General features: G+C 34.7%; 1 protein-coding gene across 1 annotated transcript; it reads right to left on the bottom strand.

Moving 5' to 3' along the window:
- Positions 1 to 224: 224 nt before the first annotated feature.
- On the bottom strand, positions 225 to 13,730 carry LOC135694028 (rab5 GDP/GTP exchange factor). Its single transcript, XM_065212665.2, has 15 exons — positions 13,552 to 13,730; positions 11,632 to 11,765; positions 10,165 to 10,246; positions 9,100 to 9,200; positions 8,462 to 8,570; positions 7,695 to 7,770; positions 7,369 to 7,481; positions 6,270 to 6,424; positions 5,770 to 5,847; positions 5,039 to 5,150; positions 3,735 to 3,804; positions 2,696 to 2,766; positions 2,181 to 2,262; positions 1,641 to 1,751; positions 225 to 958 (listed from the first exon to the last, which is right to left on the bottom strand). The coding sequence occupies exons 1-15, from the start codon at positions 13,623 to 13,625 to the stop codon at positions 890 to 892; spliced, it is 1,437 nt and encodes a 478-aa protein (XP_065068737.1). The 5' UTR covers positions 13,626 to 13,730; the 3' UTR covers positions 225 to 889.
- Positions 13,731 to 20,735: the final 7,005 nt, after the last annotated feature.

Below are 20,735 nucleotides of genomic sequence, written 5' to 3'. Positions count from 1 at the left end.
CTGTTGGCTTTTATACAAGTTTCTGCTATATCAGTCATATATAATATGTTTTTTGTTCTTTCTGCGACTTTCGAAGATGTTATAAAATGAGAAATACAAACCTAAAAGCCACAAACTCAAGCTTCAAAACCAAAGGCAAGATTAAAATAAGTCTAAGGTTGAAAATAAAACAATTGAAAAAGTCGTTGCAGGAAAAAGGTCTCAAGAATTGAACAAAACTGGTATCTGCATAAATTAAACTGCTATAATGCTAAGAATAATAATTTGATACAAGTAACTATTTATACGTATGCTCTCTGACATTCAATTTTCAAAATATGAATTATATAAACTAAGAAACAAAATTCATAATGAACTTTATTTTGCTACGTTACATTTACTTTGATGTATAAAATTTTCATGTGCTTTGCTTAAGCCGCTAAGATGCAATTATACGAATCTCAATTAGCCTGTCGACCGCCCTTTATACTGTATTTTTTCGTGTTGATGAAAGACTCATAATTCACAATCTCCATCCATAAGACAGAAACATCTGCAGCTTGTTAACCAAGTGGGTCACGAATCGTCCAGCGAGCACGCCGTTTCTGACTATGTTATATTTACTGTGAACTCCCGGGTGATTCTGATGTCATGGTTTTCAAAAATCATATTTGCATACTTATGCAAGTTGTAGAAAGTTTCGTCTTCAGAAACTGGTGTGCTCCTTGAAGACATCGATACAACTACATAACCCAAAAGAAGCCAAATCTCTTCTTAATTAAACCCCTTTGCTAGTATAAAGCCCCAGTTTACGTCAGTTTAAACACAGTCAAGCATTGCATCAAGAAAACACCTTTCTTTCACAAAGAAAAGCTGAAACATTAGAAAATCATTCTTCGTTGAACAGTCATTATTGCTGCTGTTGTTGCAAATAGACAAGTTCTCCTCCAGGGTGATCGCCAAGCATCATCAGCTCAACCTGACGAGCAAAACGCTTTTTAGTCAGTGAAAAAGTAAGGATAGTCCTTTTGACAAATAAAAAACCCTAATCTGGAAGTAGATGTAGGCCAATCATCTCAAAGCAAGCACAAAGTCTTTCGAGGCACTATAAAAACGTCCACAAAGAACACACTTTTAACATGGTGAAAGTTGATGTTAAAATCTGTATAAAATCGTGTAAGCCCTCTTTACAAGAAAAACAAAAACCGCAAACCTGCTTATTATCATAAGATAAATTTTACTGAAAATGTTGTTAATCGTGGCCAACAGTTGCAATGGAAAAATCAATAAGGTGTAAAAAGCTATAAGAGATAACTGTGTTGCAAAGAACGAAACTCTTCTGTCTTATCTTTTCATTGTCTCAGAAAGAATGACACTAAAAAACCAAGTACCGCCGCACATAAGTTTAAAATAGAAAATAGACTCAAGGAGAAATCTTAAAAGTTTTGATTTAGAATACCAGCAAGTGAGTCTTTCAGTAGACTTTTAACAAAAAAGAAGAAAGTTTCTAGCTTTCCATTTTGTCAGATATTAGGCATAAATTCCCTTTCTTTGGGGATCGTGGTGAACTCAAAAAATAACATTAAGTATAAAGCCAAAGCTGAAAACAAAAAACTCTAAACATGACTTAAAGGGGATTGCTTATCGAAGGTTTTCCTTACCTCCTTCATAAGATTGTCTCGAAAGGATCTCATATCTTCTTGAAATCTCAATGCTTTTTCCATTAAATCATTCTGCCTTTCCCGTAAATCTGCCAACTGTTCCATATTTGCCTGAAAGTAAAGGAGCAATTAGGTAAAAATGGTTAGAAAATTTCTAATTATCTAGATGTTGGTATGGAGCATATTCTCAAAGGAGAAGTAAGCTAAAAGGCAAAGACATAGTATTTCAATATGAAGCATTTCGATCATTGTTGATAAAACTTAAAACAGTTGCATTGATATGAGAGACCTTTCGAAAAACATAAGATTCATTCTAAAAAGATCACAGCTTTGTACTTATTTTTGGTAAACATCGTTATATATAAAGACGCCCCTGAATGGAACAATTCAGACATATCCACCAGACCGGCGCCCAGCACTCATGTCCTTTATGTTATAAATAGTATAATTCTGGTTTCCAGTATAATCATTGTTACTGTTGTTATCAATACTTTTTAACTCTTTAGAAAATTAAAGCAAAATGATAAAATTGACGGAAACCTGCATCATTTCTAGGCCTTTGCAGCTAACTAAATACGTGGTTGTTCGTGGAACCTGGGTTGGTTTTTCACCTCGCATACACCTGAAATGAAAAAATATTTTTAAAAGTAAGAAAAAAACATCTAGAATAAAAAGTCAGTCTTATTTCTTTACACTTATAGCCCCAGTAGACATTTATTTACTGTAATAAATTATTAACATAATGCCTATATCGTGATTTTGATAGAAAAATTCAGCGTATAAATTTACATCCGTTCTATTAGCACCGTTTCTCATCTTAAACTGCACACTTTTCTCTGCTTTAAAATTTCCCACACAAATTTATCTTCAAAGTCCCAATCTTTCGAGAATTTCAAAGTCCTCATTGTCTCGAAAGTTTTTTTAAACCTGACTAGAGCAAAATTTGAACGCTGTTAAGCCACGAGTTGACTTATCGTATTAGGGGGATTTCATATTGAATAAAATACTAAAATATTGGAAATGTATAGCAGATCTGGACAATATTCAGAAAGTACCGATCAAACTCCTCTTGCGTCATCTGCAGAGAAGCAGCATCGAGTTTTTCAATGAACGCCACTGCACAACACTGAAAATGAAAATATCAGCATGTCTAAGCTCGTATAAACCAAGAAAAAATTCAAAACACAATTCAGGGCCAAAAAGTGACAGGAAGTTTGAAGTATAAAGAAATCTACTTATTTTGCAACCAGACTTGCTGGCTTTTCGATGCGAATGAGAGACAGAGATCATCACAAATGAGAATATGCTCTGACTAAACTGTACCGTTGGTCATAATTCTGCCCAGTTGACAACGAACACTAGATCATATATCTACCAGCTAAAATACTTAAATTCTCCAGGGACGTATACTCCCGTAGCATGACTACCCCAAAACAGTTTGTGATTTACCAATTGATTAAAAGAATAAGATATATTTCTGGATTCTTATTTTACGACAAACGCAAGGCATTCGTCTGCTTACAACCTATTAATTAAAGAACAAATTAAGAACAATCCAGCCTCAGATTTTTGAAAAAATTAAGAGAAATTTGCGCAATTTTGCGTAATCCTACTACCGTTAATATAGTCATGCCACTCATACGGGACAAATGACAAATGAGCACTAGATCATTTGTTATGAGTAAATTTCAAAAGTACAGAGGATTTAACTTCAATATAATATTTATTTGTTCAATATCTATTTATTTGTTCAATATCTGTTTACATTATTAGTTTAATGCCAGATTGAATGTAACAAATGTATAAAAGGTATCAAAGCAACCTTTTGAAACATAAAAGAAATTACCGGGGATACCTCAAAGAACTAGGGAATAATAAACCTTAGGGAAGACCCACTAACCCACATTTGTGCATTTACAAACTGTGGAATCCTTGATACAACAACAAATGCTTCAGACTATGGTAGTCTCTGAAAACCTTCTGAGTTTGAGGGTTACCCAGTTTCAATAACTAGGCATTGCAGCATATAACTGCAACAATAATTTAATTGAATCTTACAGTAACAGCAGAAAAAAATATTCTTAGAATTAATACCAGATTTGTGAAATAGTAGCCTGCTTCTCCAGCCATCAGTTTGTTTGAATTGCAGAATCTGGTTATGTATCTAAAAAGAAGCAATTTTTTTAGACTATTTGCCACTTATTCTTAACAGTTTGCCCCTGAGTCAATATGTAGTACAAAAGAAGAAGGTAGTGCCATGATTTTTTATGGACAATGCAGATGATAGAAAGGATATTGACACTGTATACAGTAAACTTACACAAAGACGTAGCTACTTACACTTAAATCAGGTGGTTCTAAGGTTTTGTTCTGATGGTGCGTATGGATATTACAGGGACAAAGATTCTTACATTGCCTTCTTATATCAAACGTATATCATGCTAATTATTGGGTTAGTGATACTTAGCATTAGTGGTTTCTTATTACAAAAACTAATTCAGTGTATAATGGCCTTAAAAATAAAAATCTTGTAAACTTGTCTGGCTGAAATGGATTCTTAAATACAAGGTGCTTTTGGTTTTAAAATTATTGTGCGTGGACTTGACTGTTTTCCGTAAGATTAAAAAAATTTAAACCTGAAATGATTAGATGATTTGGAAAATCCAAAGAAGGGACTAGGCGAGATACAGGACGTAAAACAAGCATAAAATGTTTGATTAGCCCCTTCCTCCTTCAAATATCGTAAATTGAACAACACGGGGTCTCCTGTGTGAAATGAATATTGGTGAGCATTGTCCAAAATGTCTTCCACAGCCAGTTTCGATAAAAAATTAACTACAAGAGATCTACGGGCATGTTTTCAGGTGCAATGTAGTATATTTGGATTACCAAATAAGATCCTTGGTATGTTATAGCTTGAGCTTTTTGTGAAATGAAACATTATACAAAAGGCAACTTTATCCTGGGCCAAGATAGCAGGGGCTAGGGAGCTTGAGTTGCCCCTACAAATTTCCTAAGCCAATCAGTGTTTACCGCTTGTTCATACTCGTTTCTGAAAAATAAACAATGTATCCCTGCAGTTTTCTTTGTTAATGAGCCAAGCACCACAGAACAACCACTTAGAACACCCAATTCACTTGCAACTGCGAATCACCTCAAATGAATCACTTATTCTACGTATAATTAAAGGACCTTATTCTGAGCTATAGTGTTTAGTTTATTTAAGAAAACAGATGCTCCCCCTGTCCCCTCCCCCTTTCCTCTCCCCCTTTCCTCTCCCCTTTCCCCTCCCCCACTTTCGGAACCTATCTAGGGCTTTGACTTAATCCATTATTAGGGTTTAACATAAGTCATCTTCATCGCATTTGACATTAATCTCAATTGCAAATAAGACTTACTGGATGTTTGACTGTAGAAGGGTTGGGTTTGCCTTGAGAACGACAAAAATCAAGCATGGTAGAAAATCATCTGCACTGGCAGCTATTTCACTGCTGGATAGTTGCAAAATTTCTAGTGTCTGATGAAGGAAACATCTTTCGCTTGACAAACAAAAGAATCAAACGTAAAGAAATGAGAAGATATATGACAAGAAGATGTGATAAGGTTAAGGGAATAGCAAATAGGGCCTGTTAGCTTACTTTTTCGTGACAGTACCATTGTCTTCTGTATTATACACAGAATCTGAGCCTGATTTAAACTACCGGACTCTCTTTTACAACGCGAAGACCAAAATCGTGAAACATCTTTAATTATATCAAACTTTCTCTCTCTCTTCTAGGAAATGTTACAGTCTTCACAAGCATGCATAAAGTGCAATACAATCAAATTCAAAAACCCAAGGTAAGAAGAATCCAGACGCTGAAATGATCAGAAAAATAAAATGCTTAGAGCTTTCTTTCCTCTCATCACATCAGTCCTTGCTCTATTCATTTAGTAAACCTTTTGCAACTGTGACCTGGCTTTCCCTCAGTTAGGTAAAGCCGATTATATCAATATCCACCACATTCTCAGCACTAGCTGGCTTCACAAAAAACTATCCCAAATAAATAAAACATTATCCGCCTTACACAAAAACCCCCACAAGATAACAGCGAAGTCAGAAACAATGGCATTTCTTATAGAAGGATACGAAAAATACACTTGCTGCACTTTACTATGCAAGCAAGCTTGTCTTGTGGCGCTCGCTTTGTGTTCATCTCCAAAAGATCTAAAACAGTCCAAGAGATAGAATTACAGTAGGTGCATGCAGTATCGGCTTAAAAACAGCTCGAACGGGCCGCTGATCTTCAACAAATGAAGGTAACATTGGCAATAAGCATAGCAGAGTGTAAACCTGAAAACGAACCAATTGAGCTCTTTTACAGTTTTGTAAATTAGAGCGGAGAGGGGAATCAAAATTATGAAAAGCTGAAAATTGCAATTCATAATACAAAATTCAATTCCTAGGTTTTTAAACATATGTAGCAAAATAGGTATTGACAGTTGAGATAGTAAACATCCCCTAGGCAATGTCAGCATCATTTGGGCAGTCTATAGGATAAAATTCTCTGCAGCACGAAGCTGTGCAAACATAATTGCACCATCAAGAAAAGTGCAAACATAATTGAAAAAAATGAAAAATCTTCATACCATCCTGCGCCCCTTCCACCAATTTTTGCACTTCTTCGTTCTGCATATCAATCTCGGCTTCAAGATGTTGTTCAGTTATCCACTGAAAACTTCGAATGGTCTTTTGTAACCCAAGATCCCGGTCTTCGTCGTCAGAAGAAGGGTGGCAGAAAACCCTAGAAGAAAACTACGGGTGTTACGCCCTACCAAAAGAGAAGTTTCACGCATTTTGTTATTAGGATTTTACGTGCAAAAAGCCTAACTTGGAACGAATATGTCTTTTTATAGAGCCTGCCAAATTTCTATTGCAAACCATTTGCAAACTACCATTTAATAAAACTCAACTTTTTCTCATTGGCATTAAAAAGTCTAGAGAATTCGCAGTCCAAATTTTTGCTTTGCACTTTATTTTATCATGACCTAAGAAATGTTTTGACCATTTAGAAATCGACTGAAATCCTCTAATTCATAAATATATTTAAAAGCTTAATAGAATGTGACAAAATCATTCTAGATATCACCTCAAAGTGACTACAGAGCTAATGCCTTTGTTGAACATAGCCGCGTGTAAGTAAATCTGCAAAAAGCAGATGAATCCACGGGAAATTAAGAATGTAGGAAATATTATACAAAAAAATTGACTGGGAAAAGCGTCACGGTCACCATGTAGCCTGTCCAAAATAAGAAGATCAAATTACAATCACCCTTTTTTACGATCGAAAGTACAGCTGCAGCTAATTCAAAGAGTTAATGATCAGTTGTTTTGGTTTTAAGTACATTAGTTCAAAAACAATGCATTTTGCAGTGTACCAACAAACCACTCCGATATTTTGAGAATATTTCATTCTTATTTCGTAGAAAACATAAAACAAAAACCATATTATAATAGTAAAGGTTTTAATTGTATAAATACGAACTTCGCAAAAATGGGTGATCTGAAAATGGTACAGATGAAGCAGAAACAAACATTTTCCAGCCACTAACGACGTTTTTGCCTGGAATTCTTAGACTACAAAAGATCGGTATGCTGCTAAATGCTTCTACTGCCTCGTACAAAAGTCTTGAAGCTGCTGTAATGCGAAAGGCATGCTAAAATTCTTAGGTAAAGAGCGATACTTACGCCTTATAAATCTGAGTCATTATGTATTTTTCAATTCCATCCATCATCTTTTCGAGTTGATCAGCATTTGTATCTTTCAATGCAGGATGTGACTGGAGATCTTCGGCCATTTTCTTGGAAATCAAACCATTTACTTTTACTAAAGCGCACTGCGTTGAAGCATCTATATACTCGAACTTCACAATACAAAGTAGGAAGAACTTTGTCGGGGGTTTTATGTTAAGAAAGAAAACGAAAACGCTTTGGAATTTCGCGTCGAAAGGACACAAAGTAATGTTAAAAATTTCCTGTGAATGATTAATGAAAAACAAAAATGATATACATACAACATAAAAGTCTTGTACAAGTTCACTATGTTGATTGACAGTCAACTGTGGACTGCTCAAAATTCGCACAATAAACCTAGAAAAAAAATGGTCCAATTGAAATTTAGCTGGCAAGTCACTTAGTTAAATTTGAATCTTTTTAACTCAATAACTAACAGACTAAACTATTAGGAAATTTTCCAGTGATAGCAATTGACAAAAATAAACAATTTAAAATTATTTGCGTGGTAACTAGAAATTGCGACTGGTATTTATCTTTACATTCTACTTTTTCTTGCATTTAAAAGTATTTAACGACTGTCTTTCTGCTAAATACTCAAGATGATATACCTGATGGCTTAATACTAAATCTAAGAAACAACCATTGCAAACTGTATAGCCACAGAAGTATTCATAATAATATTTGGTTCTGAGAAGTTTAAAAAAACCCTGAAATTGTTCTACTTCTAAAGAAACTCTTTCTGTTATGTATAATAGTTCCTGTCTTATCCAAAAACAATAGTTTCTTTAAATTATTCCTGCCTTGCTTGTCTAAATTTTCTTGTCTATGCTTATTAAATCCTCCTTGACTGTCTTCACTAATTAACTCTTTCTTGATTAGCTAGTAACACAGATTGGTCTGTAAAACCTTTTTGGTACATTGTTTACGAAAGACCATTTTGATTTCAGCTCTGTTACAGTTCAAATGAAAAAGCAATTATATACTAACTCCATTTGGAATTAACAAACACACAGGGTTGCTATTGACCTAAATTAATTCTTATTACCTTTTGCATCTATCTGCAACACCTTGGACTGCTGGTGTCCGCAGTGTTTTCAAGAATTCTACAAAATCTCTTGACGCTTTTGCTCTTTCAGCTTTGGCATTTGCTTGTTCTGTTGTAAGGAAAACGATAAGAAGAAACTGTAGAGTATTCACTTGTGTTTATTAAAGAATAAGTTAGCAGTCAACATAGGGTTATTCATCTTGTCTCAACATAAAACTCCCTTGAGGTTTTCTGGAGTATCTAGTATCTTATCGGGTCTCTAAGATATTGAATTCTTAATATTAGTAGCCTTGTATTAAATTATTTTAACATATGTTTATTATGGATTGTAATATTTTTCACTGTTAAATAAAACATAACTTAAGACAGGGCTAACAAGAATTCTAGTAAGGCCATTCTAAAAAAATTGGGAGTAGAAAAAGTATGCTTGATAGAAGATTAAATATCTTATCATTCTTTAGATGGGTGAACCAAAAATGTCATGAAAATGCCCATTCACAAATGCACATCTTGGACAGATCTTTTTCTTTTGAAAAAATCTGACAAAATTGACTTGGATCTCATCAAATATTTCGAAATAATTTTATGACAGTGTAAAAATGCCACAGAGGCAGGTTAAAAATCAACTGACAGCTTACCTTCTTTGGAAACAATAGGTGATCTAAAATTTGGACTGGGCGATCTGCCAGGTGATGAGGGTCTACCAGAACTCTTCTTGAAAAACTTTTTAACACTTGCCCTATAAAAATGAATATCAAACATCATGACATCCTTGCATAAGACACACCCTTGATACCATGCCTGAATTCTAAAAAATAGTTTTAACTTGTGTCTTACCATGTATAAGATTACCATGTATTATCATTAAATGTTTACAGGTTATAAAATCCATAAAATTATCTGTCTAAATACTTCTCTCTGAAATAACCAGCTCATACACTGCAATTTTCTCAATAAATTTGGCAAAGACAAAGCCTTTATTTTATTGCTGGAAACAATCAAAGAGTGTATCCAAAAGCTAGGAAAAGAAAACCATGGAAAAGAACATAAATGAAAATCAAGAAAGAAAAAGCTGTGTCATCAACAAGAGCCAATGTGTTACTTCTTGTAGAACCCTTCGGTTGTGTGTTTATTCCTGATTTGTGTTAAGCACAAATTTTCCACTATTATACTTAAATAGCACAAATTATACCAATTTCCTCTTTTTTCTTATGACAAGATATCATTTTCCTCTTTTCTATTTTACACCAAGAAACCAACACAAAGAACTCTACTTCTTTCCCTTTTTTGTTTGCCATCATGTGGAAATACAATCTATTCACCCACTCACTCTTTCAGCTTGGCTCCATTTATAGTTCATATCATGCAACATTTTGGCTTCATCATCTTGCATAGGATTCGACTCTTTGAAACTATCTAATTTGCATTTTCTAGTTTTTGAAAAGGTAACTTCTAAAGAAACTATTTGAAACTTAGCAATAAGACTGAAAACAAATGTCCTAAAAAACCTTTAAAATATAACTAAAAAGACTTCTTTAGCATGGGTAATAACTGTACAAGTGAAATGATGTTTGATGAAATGGTTGTTTACCCCCACGCAAAACCATTTGCATGGATGTTGAGGGGAGCACATTCAACTGCCTGTGTCTGCAGGTAGAGATTATTAATACAGTAAGAGCATTTTTTGAATTTAACAAGGTTACTTTTTAGAGTCTTTCTGTTCCTTCTTCTTTTCTGCAAACTTTGCAAACTTCAGTTGTCCAACTTCAACACCTTGATATTCTTCTAAAAAATAAGAAAACTTCAATATTGACAGATTTTACAATCCTGGTTTTAATTATGTTCTTAAAATACTCATTTAGCAGGCCTGGCCGTTTGAGGCGAGCGATAGCTCGCGCTCGCCTCCACGCTCCCCTTGCAACCTGAGGCGAGCTATGAATTGCTCTCCTAAACAGAACATGAAGGGAGAATCGCTCCCCTAAAATTTCCATTCATTTGCCCTTTTCCTATTCAGAGAACCCTGAAAACGGGTTAATTGGCTTATTTTTGTAACAGCGATTTCTCCCGTCACTGCATTTTTTGCAATTAACTTTTTGCTTGTTGGGCGGTTTTTGTTATGATATGCATAAACTTCGATCTATTTGGAAAAGGATAGTTAACCGAAAGGTCGTTTGTAGCGTTAACCGAAATAGTCAAACGTCGTTTGTAGCGATTAGAACCTTTCGATCCTAAGAAAACAGGAATATTTTTGGAAGGAAAGTCGAAGAAATGGGTAGGAATTGTAGATTGGGGATATAATAAGACAGCAGGTCCCTTCCAGCAATAGAAACAAAACTATCCCTCAAAGAGAACAGGGTACTCTGTCTTGCAGATCAAAAACGACAACCAAAACATGGAATTCCACTATCCAGCAGCATTTACTGAAAAACCCAGATTGGGTGAAAAACTATAACGGCGACATGTTTCGCATTATTGGCAAAGCCTGATCATCGTTCCATCTATGTAGCAGTTTGTGAATCTATCTACTATATAAACATGGCCGACTGCTTTTGTGTAGACATAAGTGAGTTCGTTTTCACCTTAGGACTCCGTTGGTAACATTTTCAATAGGAAAGGGGCACTTATTGGAAAACCTCAACAGTCATGTCCTCACGTTTTCTGATGGCCTACTTCGATCCAAAACTGGGTATTTTAGCGTAGAGTTTTCCTTCTATGTTCTGACGTTTTATTCTCTGAAGAGTGCTAGACGTATAATTAAGTTTGTTTCAAAATTTGTTTTTTAAATTCATTTTCAAATTCTGTGCAACAAAAAGATTGTTTTGCAAGAGAATTGTTGTTTTTGTGTTGTGCCAGCTTTAAATAAAACGGAGAGAGTCTGTTCTTTCAAATACTTCAAGTAAAGGGGGTGCAAAATGCAAATTGAAAGAAGTAAAACAGCACACTCCTGACTGAGGCTATTACATTAAGGCAACCAACAGATACTAAAGGGGCTTATTAAGTCATCTGTCGATTGTCTTTAAAGTACATTCTATGTGTTACTGATTTAGCTCGCCTCAGCAAATGAGGGGAGCAATTCACAGCTCACCTATGAAAATACAAACGGCCAGGCCTGTATTTAGCTATTGGCATTAATCTATGTCAATACAGCTGCATATGGTATGCATACTTACGTGGAGTGGGCAATGGTTTTGTTAGAAAATCTTCAGAACTTAATGATGTTGTTCTATGCTGGGTTTTTTGCATATATTCTTTGTAACATTTAGAGCAGTATCCTTCCCATGCTGGATTTCCATAGAACCCACACCTATAAAATAGAATTCAAATAGAGTATTTAAGCGCTTTAGAGACTTTGATATTGGCAAACAAAATATACCAAATAGGTACTGCTAGATTTGAAAATTACAAGAAAAGTTTGGTCCTAAAAAGTTTGGTCCTTAAAGTTTGGTCCTAGAACGTTTGGTCCTAAAAAGTTTGGTCCTGAAAAGTGTCCAGTATATCTAAAAAATATCCTGGATTGGCAATGTTTCAACTAAATTTGAAAGTCAGATCAAAACAGCCATGACCAATTGTTCCTCCACTGTGAAGCCTTGTGTGTCCTTGTGTACATACTAAAGTCATGCTCCAATCAATTCAAAAGGATTGAGTTCCAAACAATCAAAAAAGTTTAATCATTTATGAATTTTCATGCCTATGTGAAGCTTGGCATGTAGGATGCACTAGTCAAAAATGTGTCTTTAGGATAAAACAGTATGTTCTTATGAGCAAACAGTTTCGAAAAGAGAACATTTGCAATGTTTTTGTATAGCATGAAATGCTCCTGCCTTTCTGTGCTGTTTTTAAGTAAAAAATACAACGTTATCTTTCATACAATGCGTAAACAATCAATAATTTACACAATTAAAAGATTATAACAAACAAAATCTTAAACTTTTGCCATGAGTCTGATATTTGGATTTTTTTAGTACCACAGAAAAGCACTTAAACTTTTGATTAAGATTTTAGGACTATTGGACCATGGTGTTATACTGGGCAAAAGCCAAAGCGGGTACTGAATAGTGAGCAGAAAAGGTCTAAGGGACATCAAGTGTTCAAATTGTCAGATAGAATATAGGTCAGATTGCCCTGATGTTATTGCTTCTTTTCTGCTTTTTAAGAAATTGATAATTGATTTTTTATATTGTTTTCTGTTTCTGTTACCTAGTAATGTGCTGTTCAGTTATTTCTAAATCTTGCAATTTCGGAATTTTTCATTAAGCAACTTGATCGGTCAGCTAAGCAGTCCTTGCACTTTGCTATCTGCTGTGTCTTGGTCAATAGAACATGGCTTTGCAATGAAGTTAATATGTTACTGGGCAGATTGTAAATAGTTTGTCTACAGTTCAAAAACTATTAAATTAATTTAGCAGTAGATTGATTGAGGAGAAAAGATTAATCTTGTTTCATTTTGATTAAGCTCCTATTCTTGCTAAAAATGTTTACTAGTTTCAATTAAATCTCCTTGTTTCCTTATGCAAAATGGCTTTCAGTGAATTTTAGTTATCCTGACTTGGAAAATTGTTCAGGAATACGCACTACTAAAAACTTGGAAATGCCCCGATTAACTTGAATTAGCAGTTCCTTGAAGATATTTAAAGGATCAATCATATTCCATCGTTTTTTGTGCTATTCCTAACTTGACAACACATAAAAGCTTCAATATTGCCCTCTGAAATTCTTCAATAAATCAAAGCAGGTAATTATCTAAGGGCAAAACAGGGAAGCCTTGATGCTAGGGAAAGGCTGTTAAAACCTCAGGTCTATTAGAAAAGTAAATCTGAAACTTAAATCGAATCGCTAATTTTGCTCAAATTATAAAAAATTTGTGATTTATAAACAACTTATGTCCTAGATATATAAACAACTTTGAGCGACTATGTCATAGATACTAGCCTTGCAAATGATTGAATAAACAAACAACATTGACCGATATCTGTCATATGAAGGCTAATTATAATCTGGTTTTTGTGTCTTGGTCGTATTCTGGTCAAGTTATTTCTCCTGTTGTTGTTAGGAGCGTCCTAATTTCTTAAAAATTTATCATGATTTCTTACCCTGATTTACAATATAAGGCCGAGTTAGCCAGCCTTTTTGTTGGCCTTCGTCTCTCTGCTGTGGATGTGCTCATATTTGTAAGATATGATGTGGTTTAGAAAGATATTTTCATCAACTTTTGTTATCCATCTTTACGTTCATCACAAGACAAAATTATTGGTTAATCTAGCAACAGCAACCACAAAAGTGCCTCCACAGCGACATTCACCCATAAAGATGCATTTACCCCATAGAGATAATTACTCTCACTAATCTATATAAAAGATCAGTGATTTACCCTTTGTAGCTATGTAGCATGGGACCCTTATTAATTTCGAAAACTAGCAAATTTCTACTTTTTTTTTCGTTTAGCAACATTGTGTGCAATATCCCCCTTGTTTTTTCGATAGCACTACACAACTGCTTTGTAGCATTCAACATATAGAAATTCTATGATGTAAATCTGATAATTTTTACATCTCTATCTCCGTGACTTTACAATAAAGTATTTATCTTAACAGCCAGTTGAAAAATATGTGATAGATAATAATGGCTTGCTGCTCAGTCGACCAAATCTTTAAGAGATCTGCGACACAACAGCAGCGTGACCAAAATGATGAATTTAAGGGAAAAGAGAAGCAGAGCCAGGGACGTCGCCAAAGGGGTCCGGGGGGTGCCTTACCCCCCAACACTTTGCCCATCAACAAATTAAGGATTATTTTCGGGCAAAAGAAGCAATTTTTGTGCTCTTCCTCAAACCCTTTTGCAGCAATGGCAACGTATTAACATTTCTGTGGTTTTTGAACTTTCAAAGTATGGCACTAGAGTATAAACTTTGAAACAAAAAAGCATAAAAGCAGGATGTAAGAGTATTTTTCCTTTGACCGCTTCCTTAAAGAGTGAGACACGCCCTTTTTTGTTGGCAAAAAGCACTTTTTTACCTCTCGAAGAATTTCTTTTGGCTTCGCTCCTGAGCAGAGCAGCCATAGCTTGGAGATTTGAATCAATTTTTGTGACAATATCCTTGAGAAAGCCGTTTAATTTGGCTACGTCATTGGCTTTTTGCAGATTTGAGCTATTCTCAAACAAGTTTTCTAATCTAATCATTAGGAAGCTGCCCCCTCACTATGCTAGTGAAACTGATGGATATAGTCACGTGTTAACCGTTGACATTTTAATGTAAGCTTATTGTGGTTAACTTTGGATAATGTTTTAATAGATGAACAGCCAGGTTTTTTTTCCTTTGACCCAATCTTTAGAATATGTTTTTCATGACCCACTATGACCTCCTTTAGTTCTAATACTTTTTATTTTTCAATCAGATTTGAAAGTTTCTTAAATGTTCATCTTTAGATTTTCGTCGATTTATTAATATCATGACCTACTATTGTAGCAGTATTAATTATATACAGTTTCTTATTAGCTAATACATTTGTCGCCTAAATCCTGATTTTAGGATCAGCTTTGGCTGTTAAGTGGTAGGTGCTTAGGATGCTCTGTGCGATTTTCTTTGTGCTTTATTTTACCGTCTATATCTGCCCTCGTAAAAAATTAAACAGTATTCCGTTAATTTAACAAAGTCGGAAAAAGCTTAAAAGAGCTCTAGATTTATTCAAATGAATCAGAATTAAGTATTAAAATCGATTTAGGTCTACAAAGATCACACAATTGTTTATCACCCTCCTTTATCTGTTCTGATTACCCTCTCAAAAAGTTTGTTCAACATTGGTGTCTGTTTTAGTACTTCAAGGAAAGAGCGCGCCCCTTTCAAAGCATCTAAATTTAAAATTAACGATGTCATGTCATGACATAAACATGAATTGTCTATGAGCTGTTATTGTACATGCATTTGAAAAATTCGTTAGTTAGTTAGTTAGTTAGTTAGTTAGTTAGTTAGTTAGTTAGTTTTTTAGTTAGTTAGTTTGTTAGTAAGTTAGTTAGCTAGTTAGTTAGTTAATTAGTTAGTTAGTTAGTTAGTTAGTTAGTTAGTTAGTTAGTTAGCTAGTTAGTTAGTTAGTTAGTTAGTTAGTAAGTTAGTTAGTTAGTTAGTTAGTTAGTTAGTTAGTTAGTTAGTTAGTTAGTTAGTTAGTTAGTTAGTTAGTTAGTTAGTTAGTTAGTTAGTTAGTTAGTTAGTTAGTTAGAAAGTTAGTCAGCTAGTTAGTTAGTTAGTTAGTTAATTAGTTAGTTAGTTAGTTAGTTAGTTAGTTAGTTATTTAGTTAGTTAGTTAGTTAGTTAGTTAGTTAGTTAGTTAGTTAGTTAGCTAGTTAGTTAGTTAGTTAGTTAGTTAGTTAGTTAGTTAGTTAGTTAGTTAGTTAGTTAGTTAGTTAGTTAGTTAGTTAGCTAGTTAGTTAGTTAGTTAGTTAGTTAGTTAGTAAAATAGTTAGCTAGCTAGTTAGTTAGTTAGTTAGTTAGTTAGTTAGTTAGTTAGTTAGTTAGTTAGTTAGTTAGTTAGTTAGTTAGTTAGTAAGTTAGTTAGCTAGCTAGTTAGTTAGTTAGTTAGTTAGTTAGTTAGTTAGTTAGTTAGTTAGTTAGTTAGTTAGTTAGTTAGTTAGTTAGTTAGTTAGTTAGTTAGTTAGTTAGTTAGTTAGTTAGTTAGCTAGTTAGTTAGTTAGTTAGTTAGTTAGTTAGAAAGTTAGTCAGCTAGTTAGTTAGTTAGTTAGTTAGTTAATTAGTTAGTTAGTTAGTTAGTTAGTTAGTTATTTAGTTAGTTAGTTAGTTAGTTAGTTAGTTAGTTAGTTAGTTAGTTAGTTAGCTAGTTAGTTAGTTAGTTAGTTAGTTAGTTAGTTAGTTAGTTAGTTAGTTAGTTAGTTAGTTAGTTAATTAGTTAGTTAGTTAGTTAGTTAGTTAGTTAATTAGTTAGTTAGTTAGTTAGTTAGTTAGTTAGTTAGTTAGTTAGTTAGTTAGTTAGTTAGTTAGTTAGTTAGTTAGTTAGTTAGTTAGTTAGTTAGTTAGTTAGTTAGTTTAGTTAGTTTAGTTCTTCTGATTTTTATTATTAATTCACTTCCAGATAAGTTTGGCTTTCAGACACTCTTCCTCTAATCGACAGAAAACAGACTGTGACATCACACACCCTCTTATCTTTTAGGAGAAGATCGCCTTCTTGAGTTAATCCAATTCCTTCTGCATGGACCTGCAATCGGAAGAGAGCTAGAAAGAATTTTCACTGGCAAAGGATCCCTGAAAGTTGATGCAAGAGTTTAACATTTGCTCGGATTTATATCTTGATCATGAGTCATATTGCAATATTTTCTTCTGTATTTGCGTTGATGCATTGAATACCTTTGGTCTATCTAGTTCAGGTAAGGATTTTAACGCGGAAAATAAAGAATTAATCGAAATGCAACTCGGTTTTCTTACACCCTGGGTACCAGAGCCTGTTTAAGCTGACGATACGATAGTATATCAACTAGCTAGGAATGTATTCCCTTCGGTCTATCGGTTATATAAAATAATGGGTAGATAAATCAGTAAAAATGAGTAGATAGGAAAGCCCTTTTTGGCGTTGCCCCAGATTGTTGCCATTTGCCTCGACATAAGAGATAACTGATGTTTTCTTGCTATACACACTTTTCATAGAATAAATTCTACAGCAAAATAGAGGCTTAAAGTTAGTGAGATGTACGAATCGAATAAGAAAGATAACCAGATTCGTATTTGAATCTTCAAATTTGATTGTGCCTCTATATGAGTTTTAGAGAAAGACGAAAAAATGCTCAACTTAAGGATATTTTGGGGCAAGACTCTAGCTCATGAAGTTGGCCGCTATACGGCCCTTTAATACCCTATGCTATTTCCTGCTATAAAAAAGATTCTTGTTACGCCCTTGTTAAATTCCAAGAAATGGGAGCGCCATAAAAGATACCTGTATGTCCTTGCTAGCACTTAAAAATTAATAATGCATTGACATTATAACGTTTAGAAACATTAGCTAATGGAAAGTAATCTTCCTCTTGATAACTGGAAAGGGCATTGCAATTAATGTGCTCGATGTGATGTCGTCATTCAAGTTTGGTACTCCTCCCTTCTAGTCCCTCTGTCTGCCCTCCATGAGGCGATCCAGGGCAGCGATTTATTGCAAATTTTTCCTCTTTACCTGGACATTGCAATGAAACAAGTCATAGCTCAAACTGTATTTTAATGAAGGTGAGGACATTCTTAATCAGATTTATATCCCGTTTCCTTTACTATTGTATTTTTTGTGGTAACTTGTTAGAAGGAAAAATTCGTTGGTAAAAGCTTCTATCGTCATAGACAATTTGTCTAACATTTTGGTAGCTTTAGAGGGTTAGAGGATCCATTTAGCGAGCAATGTCCTAAAAAAGAGCATCTGAAAACAGTCTTCACAATTCCAACCTCATTACAACCGCTCTGCAAGTAGCCAGAGAGCGTGATAAAACGGCTAAAAAGTCAATTGTCTTTCAAAACAGGCCAACCTAGGCAACTGAAAAGTGAAACAGCAATGGAAATGGTCGGGTCCTGAACAGTGGGAAGTTCAGGGTTCCATCTGAGGGGCCCAGGCCTATGATTTTCCGACAAGATAACATCTTGTGTCATGTCTAATTTTAAGGAAACTGCAAATTTTGATGAAAAAAGGTGATTTTTTAGCGGGACCCTCTAGAAATTTTTGCTGACCACGCCATAACTAAGTAGCAAGAGCAATCCACTTATGATTTTTAATATCAAGATCGATATCTCATCTAAAACAATTGATGATAGAAGAGGTCGACCGATTACATTTTTGGCAAGTCGTTCATGATAACAACATGATTGTAATTGAATTGAATTTAGATATACAATACACAAACAGTTTTTATTTTGGTCATATATTGTATGTTTGATTATCTAATACTGGCTAATATTTCATCAGCTATGCTTTGTTCATATTCTGCCAAAAAGGCACAGAGAGATTTCAGAAGCCCCCTAGGATAGAAAGGGAAAGTGTAGATCACCTGCGAACCAAGCGAGCAGAAAATTTGGCAATTATGCCTCCTAGATTAGCTTAAAACCTCTTTTCACAACAATTTCTTGGAGTAATTTCGATATGTTAAACGCCTCTCAATTATCCGACGAAAGCCCGAATATTCCGACGACATCGTTGATTAGGGGGCCCAAGCCCCCATACCCCCATAATTTCCGCCACCGGTCCTGAAGCACTACATTTGCCCCCCACCAACGATCGTAAACACTAGCAACTCGACTTTCCGCAACTTTGCATTGTCATGTGCCAATCGAAAGTGATACACTGCAAACAAAACCTTTGTTACTCAATTCTGCTTTTTGTTTAGTAGTCTCCAATGATTTTGTTTAACACTACTTCAATTGCCCCCAAGTATATTGTTGTCGTATTCCAATCGCTCCAAACCAAATCATTTGCTAATTACAATTCCGATAGCCCCCACCCACCTCCCAATTATTTGTGCAGTAATACTTAGATCGCTACCAATAATTTATCTATTACTACTCCGATTGCCACCAACTATTTTGTTTACTAATACTTCAATGGCTCCCTATCCAATCACTCCGATCTCAAGTAGCTCCAAATTTCTTGTCTATTACTGCTTTGAACGCTACTAATTAACTCTGAAAACATAAGTTCCTTTTCCAGCATTCTTAGAACTGTATCGTAAACAGCTAACGGACTTGCAAGGATAAATTGAACTTCACGCAAAGCTTGCAACCATTATTTAATCATTAAAAGTTTGGCAAGCGACGACTTCCTTCAAATTTTATTACATGAATGCTGTGACACAAAATAAAAAGGAACTCTGATTACATTCGACTATGATAATGACTACTGATTAAGGCAAAGGGTGAATCTCCTCAGTGCAGCCTTTAGAAAAAGCAACAGCCTTTAGAAATCAGCTATTGAATTTCTTTTGTACAATGTGAGAAGTCTTTGTTACGCTCGTTTTTGCATAAACTTATTTTTCGTAGCTCTGTTTTTCAGCCGATTTAGTTTTCCTAATGTACGATGATAAACTGACACCTGAGTGAATGGTTGTATTTTCTGTGTATTTTTTCTGTTTTTCTTTGCAATGATAATCGACATTTTCTGTGAGCCGGCTCTGACATTCCTCTGTTTACACAAAGAGAGCCTTTTGTCTCAGATTGAATGGCCAGTGTTTCAGGTAAAAGTTACAATTTTGGCGAAAGTATAAGCTTGATGGTAAAATGGGTTACACCACAGGATGCAGAATATTATTCCCTTTCTTTTGGTGTTTTCAAAAAATAAATTGGACCATGTTTGCCGAAGTTATTCAACTTTTTATCAATTTTTGGCGAGGGGGATTCAGGTTTGCACAAAGCAGTTCAGAAAAAACAATAGGCTTGTGATTCCCAGAGTTTCTAAAGATCTCGGTTTTTGGCGATTTTCTCCTAAACCATAATTCATATGAACCTATGGGTAAATTCAGTCGACGCGCCGTACGATGCTCGATTTTTTGAGCCGTTTCCCGTATTTTTAGGACGAGATTTAGCAAAGTTATTAAGGATTTTGTCTCCAAAATCGCCAAAAAACGGTTTTTTGGACTTTAAAAATCGAAAAAAGCCGTTAAAAATTTGCTGATACTTTCTAAAAATCGAGCCAAAAATGGCCTAAATTCTGATATATAGCTTTCTCTATTTGAAGCTCGCGTTGCTTTTTAAAATCGATTTTTCCGAAAAGTGCACTTTTCAAATTTTCTCAAATTTGCATCGCAGCGTCCAGGCCTGGCCAAAGCCGTTGCTGCGATGGCGACTTATACTTTCTACTTAAAAACGGTATTTTCTTGAAGTTTTAAAGCGGGGGTAAGCTTTTTACATGCTAAGCAAACTGTTTTAAGTCGATTTAGATGCAATTACAGTGTAATCGCTTGATTTTAAATCATTTTGAAAAACTTCAGTACATGTCACTAGCCGCCCGTAGCCCGGTCACCTTTAATGGAGAGAACCACACGAATATCGCTCTTTATTCGCATATCAAGAGCGTTAATCATTTAACAGCCGTTTACACACTCTCTTCTTGCATGTTGAATCTGTTTAATCTTTTACAAAGTGATTAATTGCAACAAAATCTTTGCAACTTCACTTTTCCTCGATATGAAGGTCTGGGAATCCCCTTCCTTAGGTATATTCAGGCTTGCAAACTTTCTATTGTCTTACCGAGTTACCCTTTGGTTTTTGCCCTTCTGAGGCTTTAATATCAATATGATTGAGAGAAATAGA

The sequence above is a fragment of the Rhopilema esculentum genome, chromosome 11, assembly GCF_057945365.1.
Source record: "Rhopilema esculentum isolate cy_ngs chromosome 11, ASM5794536v1, whole genome shotgun sequence".
Taxonomy (NCBI): domain Eukaryota; kingdom Metazoa; phylum Cnidaria; class Scyphozoa; order Rhizostomeae; family Rhizostomatidae; genus Rhopilema; species Rhopilema esculentum.
The sequence above is the reverse complement of the archived record's forward strand: the minus strand, read 5'-3'. Positions and strand labels throughout refer to the sequence as shown.

Excerpts from the sequence above, each read along its gene's own strand:
- LOC135694028 (XM_065212665.2), bottom strand. The coding sequence starts at position 13,625 with ATGAGCACATCCACAGCAGAGAGACGAAGGCCAACAAAAAGGCTGGCT. Across the intron at positions 5,151-5,769 it reads GTGCAGCAAGTGTATTTTTC|AAATTTTGCAACTATCCAGC; the intron begins GTATCCTTCTAT and ends ATCAGACACTAG. Across the intron at positions 2,263-2,695 it reads ACGCAAGAGGAGTTTGATCG|GTGTATGCGAGGTGAAAAAC; the intron begins GTACTTTCTGAA and ends TTTTCATTTCAG.